Raw genomic sequence first — 13,798 nt, forward strand, 5'->3', positions numbered from 1 at the left:
GAGGGAACTGGCAGATGAAGTTGCTAAGCCACTAGCCATCATATTTGAGAAGTCGTGGCAGTCTGGTGAAGTTCCCCCTGACTGGAAAAAGGGAACCATAACGCCCATTTTAAAAAGGGAAAAAAGGAAGACCTGGTGAACTACAGGTCAGTCGGTCTCACCTCTGTGCCTGGCAAGATCATGGAGCAGATCTTCCTGGAAACTATACTAAGGCACATGGAAAATAAGAACACAAACAAAAAAATCAATGACAGACAATGTGGCTTCACTAAAAGCAAATCGCGCCTGACAAATTTGGTGGCCTTCTATAATGGGGTTACAGCGTTGGTGGATAAGGGAAGAGCATCTGACATAATCTAGCTGGCCTTTTGCTAGGCATTTGACACTGTGCTGCACAACATCCTTGTCTCTAAATTGGAGACATGGATTTGATGGATGATCAGAGGGCAGGAGCACCTCTCCTGTGAAGACAGGCTGAGAGACTTGGGGCTCTTCAGCCTTCAGAAGAGAAGGCTCTGGGGAGACCTTATAGCGACCTTCCAGCACTTAAAGGGGGCCTACAGAAAAGATGGGGAGGGACTCTATCAGGGAGTGTAGTGATAGGACAAGGAGGGTAACAGTTTTAAACCAAAAGAGGGTAGATTTAGATTAGATATTAGGAAGAAATTCTTTACTGTGAGTGTGGTGAGGCACTGGAACAGGTTGCACAGAGTTGTTGTGGATGCTCCATCCCTGGAAGTGTTCAAGGCCAGGCTGGATGGGGCTTTGAGCAGCCTGGTCTAGTGGGAGGTGTCCCTGCCCAGGGCAGGGGGATTGGAACTAGATGATCTTTAAGGTCCCGTCCAACCCAAACCATTCTATGATTCATTAAATAAATCCTCAGGAGAGACATTCAGTTTCTATTATTGTCGAGGACATAATTAACTTTTGCTTTCAGGGTTGTATAAAGAAGTAGATTCATGGTTATGCTTCCTTTTTCCCTTCCTTCTCAGCTCAAAAGATATATGGTCAGCTTAGCTGAAAACTTTAGTTCAGTTTGAAAATTTTAGAAAATGGACTCATGAGCCATTGCAATCAATGAATCTTGGGAAGAGTCTGGTATAGAAGTAAGCCCTCTCTGACCTGAAATTATACACTATGGACTGTATAATCCTGTATGTAAACACTGGACTCTTCCAATACTGAAAGATACCATTTCCTGTACTTAAAATTGTTTTGGGGACTGTTTTCACCCTGATACAATTTTGCAGTTACTAGAATTACTCCTACTTTATCCTGAGCAGAGAGCATACAGAGCATGCAATTTTCTGGAGTTTCTCTATATGTGGCACCAAAACTATTATGTTGGTTTATGTAATTCTGTTTAATTTCATCTCTGAAATGCATCCAGTAAATTGTTCAGATTAAAAGGTTTGATATGAGTGGTTCGATATGTCTCTGTCTAAAAAATGTGGGTTTACACTTTGGTTTGTTTCATTATAGAACGCCTAATGCCATCTGTTCATTTTAAATGGATCCAGACTTGCAGGGTAAGGATTTTTCTCATTTTTTTCCAACTTTTCTCAAGAGGCATTTCTGTGTCTGTTTGAACAGAAACTAATGAATTGTAGTGAAGTCACGCCACTTTCAGAATCTCTGTGCTGAAACACATAAATGACAAATTATACAGCTGTGCTGTTCTACCTTTATTTTTGGATCTGTCCTGGCACCTTCCCTGACCATTATCACCTTGGCTCATGGAATGGTCAGGTGCACAGGGCCGTGTTCCCTAATTTATAATATAGAATAAAGTATTTTTGACGTATTCTAGAATAGGCATGAAGGATGGCCATACGCTGCCTTTCTGAGTGCAAAATCTTAGTGGATACTTCATCTGCTACATAACAAGTAGTGCAAAATGCAGGCCTAGCAGGTAACCAGCTAGAGATGTCAGGAAACAATGCACTCTTTTCTATATGTGTAGGAATTCCTTTGTCAGCTTCTCAAGAAAGGACATTTATGAGTTGAGGTGAAATTTGACCCTGTGCAGAATGATTACATGCTGGTTTTCTGTCCAAAGGGGAAGCTCCATTCCTATGAGAAATGAAAGAGTTTCGTGCCCCTAAATAGCCTCTCATAAATAATAATCCTAAAATATTTTGTATTTTGGGGGGGCTTTTTTTCCTTTGCCTGCTGTTTTACTCGTGTGCTCTTGCATGTTAATTCTGGAACTGTTGCTTGACAGGCACAGAATGCCCTACTTTGAGGTCACATTTTGTCTGTAAGGATGGACTTGAAGTGAGTAGCAGATGGCTACTAAAACAGATTGCCTCCACTTAGAAAGTCATCTTGCACATGGAAGGTGTTTGAGTTGGATCATGTGTACGTTTCTAGCATTTGTATTTGAAAATAAGCATTTGGAATTTAATCCGTAGCCTACTGAAAACTGTGTGAGTCTGTTACTTTCAGAAGAGCTTTGGATCAGTTTACTGAAGAAAAAGAACTGATGATGCATGGAAATCAAAACTCATTTTTCACATTGTATGACATGCTACAATACATCTTCAAGTAATATCACAAAACATAGTATGACAAGAGCAGGACTAAACAGATGGTATAGCAGATATTGGCTTATTTCTATATCATAGGCAGCATCTGGGAACCAGCAGAGCCCGTAATTTGCTGACTGTTCATGTTGGTCTGGTACATTTGTGGGAAACTGTTGCACACAGTTGATTGCCAGACTAAACAGGTAGAGAGTTTTGTGAGTTATTTTTTCTCAGTTATGCATATTTGTTGCTTATCTGTGACCTTTATCAGCTGTGAATAACTCTTCCTCTCTGAAGTACAGGGCAAAAGAGTCTCTGAGAACAGGAGGATAACTGATAAATCCCTTTCTAGTTTCTAAAGCTTTGTTAACAAACCTTTTTTTCTCTTGAAGTTCTAGGTATGTGTGCAAAGTATCAGGTATGGGTCATGTTCAGAAGCCCTTAATTCCCACCCATCCTTCAGTGATGTGAAAGGAATGAGCTGAAATCATGTAAGGGTGTAGGATTTAGTCAAGCAGCTTGGGTGGAATTACTAAGTAGACATGTCAAAAGCCAGTTGCTCTGGTAAATTGCTTATCTTCTTCTGTGAGAGTCCCAGATGTGCATCTTGACAGAAAATTTGTTTAATACTTGAAACAATATGTATCCAAAACAATAACCCTGCTGTGCAGACTGACAAACTGTTCCTTGTCGAAGAGCATCTCTGATCAAGAAACTGTTTTGCCTGAAGAAATATTGTTTTATTATGATCTTGGCTAAAAATATGCATATCCTTTTTTCTGGTCTGTGAATAGACTTGATTCCCAAAGAAACTGGAGTGCTGTCTATGTTGAATAATGTTTTTATGACTTGTGATGTCACTGGTCATAGAAAGACCATTTTCACCACAAAGCTATTGGGAAAAAAAGAAAATGTTTTAATTTTTTTTTCATTTTTTCAAAATTTTCCTTCAGAATATTGTCGGTTTTGATCAAGTCCAAATGTGGTTATTTTTAGTTTTAGTTAAACGATTTGTTTTTCTTTCTTTCCTTTTTTTTAAATGAACCACTCTATTGTAACGTGTGTTTGTTTTCTTTCACAGAGGCCTTCAATGATGTTCAGAGCTCTGTCTACAGAACAGCCCTAAAACTACGCTCTGTACAAAGTCTGTGCCAGTGTTAGTAGCTGAAGAGAACCCTCTGCTTTAACAGGGAGAAGAATCTGTAAAAAATTTGTGTTGCTGTCACAATGAGTTATTATGCTGCTTTCCTCTCTTATTTTCCACCTGAGAATCTCAGGATGCATTACGAACGCTTAAGAGCTAGATAGTACATCATATACAAATTGATTTTTTTTCCCCTTTTGAATGTCAGTGGAAATACATTAGTAAAATTCTAAAGGCATGGGAGAATCAAATTATTATTACAATCTGCAACACTGCTATGTAGATATCACTGGCAATTATGCATCTTTATCTGTATATTATTATTTTCGTTAAATGTCGAATTCTCTTGTGTTTATTAGGAGTTGATTTATTGCAAATAATCGTGGATCATCAAAAATGCATTGACAGGCATTATAATTGATACTATAAGTATTAATGAGAACAAAATAAAATACGATAGACGAGAAAACCCCTGGCTATTTGCTGCATGTAAATTCCATATTGAGCTAAAATGCATGGAAATCTTGAATTTTCCACCTGAAACAGTCTGTTGCCGAAAATGCACAACATTGCAAGTGAAGTCTTCATGGTAGCACAGAAAAGATGACAAGTTTGTTGGCCTTGGCCATGTTTTTTCATTTGGGCACGCTCTTCTATGAATGTATTTAGTCTGATCTCAGCCCTGATTTGGCAGATCTGCCTGGTGTTATGTGTCACAACATGGACATACCAACTCAGACAGATATTAGCTCTGTTGCCTAATCCTCCATGTCTCCTCTAGGCACTCATAGTGTCTATCCCAGTTACACTACTCCTCCTTGAACACTGGTGATACGAATTGCACATGGGTTTCCAGATTGAGATTCACCAGTGTCTCATGCTGATATTTTCCCATCTGTGCTGGAAAGACCATAGATGACATATTGTAGGTTCTCTGCTTCTTCAGCAATCTACAACCTTTCAATCTACTACAATCTTTCTCTTCCAATGTTAATTCTAATTGATCATGCTTCTGCAGTACTGAATGTGACTTTTAAGAAGCCCTAGCTCTCTCTTCCCACTGGATATTAGTTATTCCATGGCACATTTATAATACAACCTGTTTGCCCCTTTCTTGGCCATAGTGCCCCCCTCTCTTCGTATTTGTGCCTGAGGAGAAAGCTTACATCAAAGCACAAGTTGTTTTCACAGTCCCAGGCGAGCTTTTTTCTGAACTAGTGAATGATGCATAGTTTTATGCTATCTGTAAGTGGAATTAAAGTTAAGTCTATAATTTGTATGCAGTTAATAATGCTATTTTCCTGTATAATTTGAATGCAGTTAGTTCTGCTACTTTTTTCCCTTCTTATTTATCCCAAAATCGCATCCAGGGAAGTTCAGTGGAGCTGTTCTGTCTTTGTAGCCTCAAAAGTTTTACTACATACATAAACTTAGCAAGACCTTTCCCAGATTATTTCCTTATGTTGCATACTGTTTTAGACTTCATTTTACAGACTTGTCTTGGCTAGGCGCTTGTAATAAAAAAATGTCAAGCTTCCATTCATGGAAGGAAAGGGGATTCTCATTCATTTCTCCTTTAATTTTCCCACAGTGCATTTGATTGATGTTTCTCTGATTCAGCACATCCTACCAAGTGAACGGAGCCAGAGGGAAAAGCAGATTTCTCTGAAAGTGCAGCAGATCTCTGGAATGCTGATGAAACTGTTCCAGAGGGCGAGATTAGAAAAACCAGGCCAGGTAGATCCAAGAGCCGCTGAATTCACATTGAGCCTGCTAGTTGCTATGTATGACAGGTGAGAGGAAGCACAAATGTAAATCCATCATGACGTACTGCTAGACTAAGTCTGTTTCTACCACTCTTAAACCATTTCTATATGAAACTCTCCCATTTTGATGGTATTTTGTTTGGTATACACAATGGGAGTAGTTCAGCTGTAGGAATATGTGGCGCAAAGCTTTATCAGAGAAACGGTGGTTAAATGTTTCCAAAATTATCTGGAAGTCCAGATGTCTGCTAGTCCATGCTAACTTTTTCTGTGAACAGCTTTACAGAGAGTAGCTTTTCTTTTGACTGCCAAGATATCTTGATACACTCCTGGAAAAGAATTTGTATTTGCCTTTGAATGACAGTACCCATGCACAGGTCAAGAATTGGCCAGTCACTTTTCATTATTAATTTTTCTCCAGCTTAGAAAGTTCATCAACCAATTATGAAACAAAACTACTGTCTTAAACTAAGCTGATCAGCTAGCTCCTGTGAATAGCAAATAGTTTCTGGGAATAATAAGGAAGGAGCTCACAGAGTATATTTTTCTCATGTATTGTTTGGGAATAATAAATTCATTCAGTAAATGCAGGATTGGTTTGTGATTGTATCAGATTTAAAAGAAAAAGGCTAAGTTCATTGTATAATTTATTCACTACAGGTGAAATGTATTCCCTTCTACATCAGAGCAAAGTTTTTTACTGAAAGTGAGATGTAAATGGTCTGCAGGACTTTTTCTTGAATCACTATTAATAATATGATCACTGCTGCTTAAGGTCCCATGTTATGAATTTTTTTGTACTTAAAAAAATCAATTAAGGCTAAGAATAAAATGTTGTAATATGAAACAAAACTAGAAACATCAAGAATATTTTGTAATTTGTGTGCACTGTGTGGAAATCATTTAGAAGAATGATTCTTAACAGGACTATCTTGACCTTTTTTTCTGTTTTCTTAGGACAGTGTATCGTGTTGGTTTTGCTGTAATTGCATCTGAAAAAAATTTTCACAAGTTTCTTGCCATGTATGTAGTATATAAAAAGCTTCTTACAATTTTCTTCCAATCCTTTTTTCTCTATAGGGTGCTGTTCTCCACTATCAACACTGGAAAGTATTTAATGGCAAGAGCATTTTTGTGTGGTAGCTTACTTAATAAGCTTACATAAACCATCATAAGGGGTTTTGATTGTATACCTTAGCTTTAATTTTAGACTTTTTCTCTGAAAGTTCTGGAAAAACTACATATATACATTCTAGAAACTTTTGACCAACAATTTCCCATGCAGCTCATACTTTAGAGACTATATTGTAGCTTTATGCAGTACGCTCTGTAAAAATGCCATTTACCTAAAGATTCTTGAAGGCAACTTTATGTAGTGATATTCTGAAGTGCAGCACTGCTTTGCAAAAGTGGTATCTTAAATATATTCCAGGATTTCCTGATTTGTGGTTTCCAATTCATGTTTGCTTTGTCTTCACATAGAGAAAAGTTTTTTCATTAGGTGCCTATGTCGCAAACTTGAGTTCTAAATTAGGCTACATTCTTTATGATCTAATGATCAAAACTAAAGTCCTGCTCCTGCAGATATCCTTTTCATTAATTTGAGTTGCAGTGAAATTAAAGGAAGCTTTACTTCCTTTACAAGAGGAAGTAAAGGAAATAAAGTTCCTTTACTTCCTTCCCTACAAGAGAAGCTTACTGCAGATCTGGGGCCACAGTGAAGATGCCTGATGATATAATACAAAAATCAGATTGTAATCCTGCTTTCTCTTTCATGTTTGGGAAGGCTTTCCACAAATGAAGAGCAGAATTTGTTTAGGGCACATACTGTAAATGTAAAATTATATTTTATTTGGAATGTGAGGTCTTTGAAGGAGATGCTGTCTCTTTGTTTTATATTGCATGTTATCTTTAACAGTTAACTCTGTTCAGTGACAAAGGGTCCTAAATACAAAATACCACTAAAATGCAACATCAGCTATATACATATGAAAGAATATCAGTTTTGAAGTTGTCTTCCAACAGAGCAATATATTTTTCTTTAGAGATTTCAGTTTTTATATTCTCAGTGAATATGGTGTAACTTATTTTATTTTTCTAGATCTGGAACAGGTTATATCAAAACTAGATCTGCTGCAGCTGCCCTAATTGCCCTTTCAGGAGACACTCTACTGGCTAAATACAGAGGTGGGAAATACATGATTTTATACACTGCCTGAAATACTGGACGTTGAGAAAAATCTCCATTGTAATTTTTTTAGTTGAAAAGAGAATACAGTTCTGCTATGGAAAAAGTAAATTATGTTGACTGCTTAGTTGTAGAGAAAGGCTGATGTGGAAGAATTTTTCCATCAATGTCCGTAGCCGTCTTTGCCTAAAGAGTCTCAGAACAAGTCATAATAAAGTTTAAGATAAGTAGACCTTAAAAGTGAAGGCCAAGTTCTATTTGCCTAGCAGAAAAGAACAGAAAACCCTAGTTCAAGTTAGAAAACAATTTTATATATTTGGTCCAGTAAACTTTTAGAACCTTTTAACATTAGGCAAAAATGCTTAAAAAACTAAGTATGACAGATAAAGGTACCCCAGTGCAATGTGCAGCACAAAGATTTCTGCCTGAATTAAATGCTCAAAATGGAGAACAAATGGACCACAAGTGGCAGTTGGCCTCATACTTTCCCACTGCATATTGTGTATTTCCTTCCAAATTACAATTTGGAATTAACAATTCACAATTTAAATAGGTCATATCTTGTGTAAACATATTTAAATATTTTTCTTACAGACATGAAAATGAGCTCATTGTTTCCTTCATCCTTACCTGTCTTAACTGCCAGGAATAAGGAATTGCCATAATTTCTTTGTTTTTCTCTTTCCCCTGCCTGTAGGAAGAAAGTATTGTCACAGCAGTCACTGAGTGCCTGTCAGGTAGACAATTAAGGGGAACTTTCGTGAGGGGTTTATTTGGTAAGCTGCAATCATCATGCAGACAGTTTGAGAATAAGTAGTTAGAAGACACTTCAGGCTCTGCCCAGGATTCCAGTTTCTTTCCTCTGGTTGTTTTCAGCTTTCTTCCAGTTTTATGCTGTCCCTGATGGGAATGCGGCCTTGATTACCCGTAGTGCCCTGAGAAGCCTACTAACAGACTTAAATCAGGTAATACCACTGCAGTGCTGTTACACAACAGATCTTGTAGGACTATCCTAATCTAGGAGAAAAAAATACACAGTTGATACATTTTATGTTTTATTACATTGTGGGACTGTAGTCAGTAGGGCACTCGGTGGATATAGGGAGCTACCATGCAAAATAGGCAAAGGAATCAAATTCTGTAGCTTTTCTCAGTCAAACTAAGCCTTCTCATCAGTGCCTGCGTGCATTCATTTTGCCTGAGCTTACAGGTCCTGAGAACAGCTGCATACAGCTCTTCCTAAAGAAACTCCAAACTTCGGATGTCCTGTACTCACTAGAATAGCTTGCAGTTGTGGAAAAATGGCTTAGCATACAGGTATTTCCAGCTGAACTGGCACTGAAAATGCTATATGAAAATGACCCCTGAGGTTCAAACCCAGTGTCTTTCAGAATTCTAGTATGGCAACATAGTATGTTGATCTGTTTCAATAAGTGAGCTGGAAGCAAATAATTCTGACACATACTGAACTACGAAATTGCATAGTGATGGTATGAATATGAACAGGTTCTCTTCAGAACAGTATGTACAATGGCATTTCTATAGATGCTTCACCATCTGTGTGCTGTCACCATATCAGCAGAGTATGATGGGAACATCTGTTTTTTATTGAGGTGTTTCTAAGCCTATGTTCTTGATGCAGATCCCAGCCATTGTGGGAGAAAGCTGCACTCTGTCTTGTGTGGAGATGGCGACTCACAGCTGTTTCCATGGGGTGAGTGAAATTATGATGTCCTGGGAAATGGTTTTGAATGTTGCTGGTTGATTAAAATTGAAAGTGTATCACCATATAACACCCACCAGTATCTACTTTTAAGAGGCGGGACTGTTTGTCAGTCTCACAGTATAGCAGAATTTATATCTATAGAAAAGCTGCTCAATAAGATACTACTGAAGACTCCTGCATTTATTCCAACACCTTTGTAACCCAGTACCATTTTACATGAATGGAAAATCTATGCTAGAAGAGTCCGACATCAGAGCTTTTATTAGTAATTGTAGATGAGACACCGGTTCTTTTCAAGTAAATGACTGAACTTGAGACATGTATTTTTTCAAGGTTCTGAATTCAGCAATTGTTGAAGAAAAATTCCTCTCTTGGCTGAGATCGGAGCCTGCTGTTCTCCTGTGGCTCCCTACATGTTACAGATTATCAGCCACAGAAATGGTTTCTCACCGAGCTAGATGCAGAGTCTGCAAAATTTTCCCCATTACAGGCCTCAGGTGCGTCAATAATTACTGTAGTCTATAGCATCCACATAAATAGTTATTACCATTGTTTGCATACCTTACAGGCTCTTACTGCTGTTAAGCAACAAACTTTGGACATAATCCAGTTTAACAAGTAAGATAGGGAAAGAGAGAACCATCACAGGCTAGTGCTCAAGCCTGCATCCTGCTTCTCTTCAGTTCACTAGCACAGACATGATTATGGACACTTACTGAAAGTAAACTGGAAGTTCGGTGGTAAAGCCAATTAAACCCATGTATCTCATTTCTTAGTTCTTTGTCCCATAATCAGGTGTATTAACTGGCTAGTTAAGTTATCCATTTTAGCATCGTATTCATTTAAGTAATGATATAAAATGGCTTAACGGTATAAAAACAACACTATCCATTACCTACTGACCAGAATGCTCAGAAAAGCATTTTCTGTTACTCTCTTCTCACTAATAGTAAGCTTTCAGGTTTATTTTTTTGCAGGTTTACTTTTTTGCAAAGTTGCAAATCCTATATCAACAATATAGTCATACTACTTGTTCCATGAGAGCAGCAAATAGAGATAAGCTGGTGCATAAGAAGAATACGAAGATGGAACTGCATTCTCAAAAATGGTACTAGAACTACTGTTTCTTCCTTGGACTGAATTTTGATGCTGCAAATAAATAATAGCAAAATAATTAGTGGGTTCTGGAGAATAGTCCAGCGTCATTTGGACAAAATAACTCTTGCATTCAGAAAATGCTGAGGAAAGTCGTTATTCTGACAAAAGTGCTTCTCTGCATTTCAGAACCCAGGGATCAGGATTTCCAGTAATCACGCTCATGTTCGCCAATTTCTTACTTGTGGGGAAGTAACTTAATCCCTCTGTTTTCTCTCACAGATATCGCTGTCTGAAGTGCCTCAATTTTGACCTTTGCCAAGCCTGCTTTTTCACTGGCCGTCTCAGCAAACCACATAAGAGGTCACATCCTGTTATGGAACACTGTGTGCAGGTAGAGTCCCATTGTACTGATTCATTTCCCTGTTCAGGTTCTTCATGTAGGCAAGTAGGCAGTAGGCTTTTGAACAACATTGATTATGAAATTGTGTGTCAGCCATAATGGTCATGACATATTAGCATTATTAATCTGGGAACAGTGACTCAGTGAAAGGAAAAAGAGGGCTTCTAACTTTAGGAGTGTTTTGTTCTGAAATAACTGACTAGAGCCATCAAATGTCATAGTGCAAGTCCTCCTCCCAAGGAGTTTTATGGCAAGTTTGCCATTTGTAGATTGTCCTTAAACCTCTGGAAAAGGCCCTCAGTGTCTCCCAGTGCTCCTTCCTCCCAGTCCCAGTGCCGACTTATTCAGAAATTAATTCATCCTAAAGTTATACAAACTCCTGCATGAAATTTCTTTTATTTCAGAGCTTTTTCACTTTATTGTAAACCTTTTGGACCCATTTTTCTCTGTCAGTTAGGGATGCAGCACAAAGAGGCAGCATGGGCCCAACTAAACTCACCTACTTGAGCTCCATTACAGGTGTAACTTGTGCTTTCATCACACTAACGGCAAAGTTCAACACTGGGAATTTGTGCGTGAAAGATCAGCTTCTCCTTTGAGCAGGAGATTCCAGATCTTGCACATAGTGGCAGGCAGGTTTTTTTATGGATCTATATAACAATATTTTCTTCTGTTCCAGTAAATGAGCTAAAAAGCACCCATGAAAGTTTCCCTTGTAAGTTGTACTTCATGGTCTCCTTCCTGAAACCCTGCACTTAACATGAAAGATACCTGGGTAGCCAGCGTCTGCACCAAAACTAAAGAATGTTAGACTGCTCTTGCAGTCACCCTTTGTCTGGAGGAACATGAAACTGTCACCACTTCATTGCTCTCTTTCTGTAAACCAAACCCTGTTGCTAACCCTGTGAGGAACTATATCTGAATGCTCAATATCTGCATTAAAAATAACAGATAGATGTTCATTCCTCCAAATAGTCTTCCTCGTCCTCCATGTGTGAGGAAGTAGGAGAATCAAATGGCAGCTGATCTCCTCATGTAGAGATTACTAATAGAGACATTAAAATCAGTGTGCATGGAGAGTGAATGGGAGTGTGTGGATTTGGAAGCACCAGAAGGAAGGGCAAGAGGGATATAACAAGGTAGGAGATGATGCAATCTAGATTAGCTGGTCAGCAGGATCACAGCACTTCCATGCACAGCTTCTCAGGACAATCAAATCAGGAAAACAAAAGGTAGCCTGAAACAAAGGACAAAGTGCCATTTGCAGATGCCATCACAAGAGGTGATGATGTGAAAGTAAAGAACTAGACATAAAACACCCAAATAAGGAGACAAAAGATCACAATCACTGCTAGCTCCTAAAGGAGCTAAAGGCACAGCCAAAAACCAGCACACAGTCATGCTAAGAGGAACCCAGGAGGCTTAAGGAGAACTGACATCTCTTGTTCTCCATGTCACTGTAAGTCATCATGGCCCTACCATGTGTATACATACACCTTGGTGTGTGAATGCTGGCAAGGCTACTTGGACACATGTATGTTAGAGATTGTGAGTGAGTGAGTATGAGTGAGTGAAATCAGTTTTGTTTTAAAATGAAGTCCCCTTCCTCTCCTATATTGTCTGACATTGAGCTTTCCTACATTGTTGCTGCAATATTGCAACTGGATCACTGAACTTAGGTTTCCTTTATGAAGCCCTACTCTAACACTAACCCTGTAAATATTACTTTTGTGGCTAAAATCTATACCAAAATTAGAAACATAAGCTACTCAATGTGACAGATACCATTTTTATATCCTTTGTGTGAGACATAAAAGGATTTTCCTATACCTTCCACTCTTATCAGATGCTGTCCTTGGCTGGGTGAGTATTCACATTGTCTTTATCAGAAATAGGCTGCTGAGTGGGGATTTGAAATATCAGCACTTTTTTTATTCCTTACTGTGCTGACACCTTGTGGTAATTTTATTACCATGTTGAGAAATGACTGGGAGGCATGCTGTATGTTTTCTTTTTATTTTCCTGTTCAGTCAGTCAGGGCTCACCCCATGTTCTGCAGCAATCACTTCCTGGGGCAGAATTGATTTGTGTCCTCCAATAATACTGAGCTTAGTTGTTGTGCCTGAGCCTGACACTGCTGTGACAAATGGAAGTGTGGTTTTTAATGTATTGTACAAGAGGAGGATGTGAGGCACAGAAGGCTGTATCGATTAATACTTCATACAGGTATAAAAGTACTTCTTCCCATTGATCAAAAGGAAACTTAGACACTAGTTGGGCAGAATTATCATTGTGACTGTGAACTTAATCATTGTAACTGCCGAAATCCTGCGTTAAGCATTTCCAGGCTGCCTGAATTTGGCCCAGGCAGTGTTTTGCTTACCTAGCAGAATTGGAGCCGCTCTTGCCTGTGGTCCTGCATCATCATCCACCTCAGCTTCCCTTCTAGGGCTGACAGGAGCCATTAACCCCTTCAATTGTTGAACAGGTGTACCTTTGCTTTCTTATGTCTTGCCTTTGCCTTGGACTGTGTCTACTTCTGGGCAGCACCTGTTTGAAAATTCACTGCCTTCTTTATTATCTCTCATTCTAATAGATGTCAGCAAAGGCGAATTTAAAGCACTTTCTCCGCACCATCAGGAACAACGTGTTTCAAGAGCGCTGCAGAAGAAAGGAGGCTCAGAGAAGGAGGGCTCTGGAAATAATGGAGGAAAGGCCCTTCCCTACTCACAAAAAGACTTTGTGAGTTTCTGTTTCCGATGAGTTCATAATCTCTGAATAATATGTCAGGCTGCTTGATTGTGTCCTTTGAGTAAGTGATTTTGTTATGACAGACACCATGTCATGATTTTTCCATTAAAAAGAGAAAGCATAAATGGAAAATTGCTGCTCATTGTTGTGTAGCTTAACCATGATTACCATGCTGACAACCTAATGACCAGTTGTCT

General features: G+C 38.7%; 1 protein-coding gene across 1 annotated transcript in view; it reads left to right on the forward strand.

The window, feature by feature from the left end:
- Positions 1–1,492: 1,492 nt before the first annotated feature.
- Positions 1,493–13,798, forward strand: part of DYTN (dystrotelin) — a 46,674-nt gene continuing 34,368 nt past the window's right edge. Inside the window, exons 1-9 of the mRNA XM_074593989.1 lie at positions 1,493–1,529; positions 3,610–3,684; positions 5,264–5,465; positions 7,540–7,625; positions 8,503–8,591; positions 9,269–9,340; positions 9,686–9,849; positions 10,730–10,841; positions 13,447–13,592. Coding sequence (XP_074450090.1) covers positions 1,511–1,529; positions 3,610–3,684; positions 5,264–5,465; positions 7,540–7,625; positions 8,503–8,591; positions 9,269–9,340; positions 9,686–9,849; positions 10,730–10,841; positions 13,447–13,592 — 965 coding nt within the window. The 5' untranslated portion in view covers positions 1,493–1,510. The remainder of the gene's footprint in view (positions 1,530–3,609; positions 3,685–5,263; positions 5,466–7,539; positions 7,626–8,502; positions 8,592–9,268; positions 9,341–9,685; positions 9,850–10,729; positions 10,842–13,446; positions 13,593–13,798) is intronic.

This window comes from Larus michahellis, chromosome 7 (assembly GCF_964199755.1).
Source record: "Larus michahellis chromosome 7, bLarMic1.1, whole genome shotgun sequence".
NCBI classification, from domain to species: Eukaryota; Metazoa; Chordata; class Aves; order Charadriiformes; family Laridae; genus Larus; species Larus michahellis.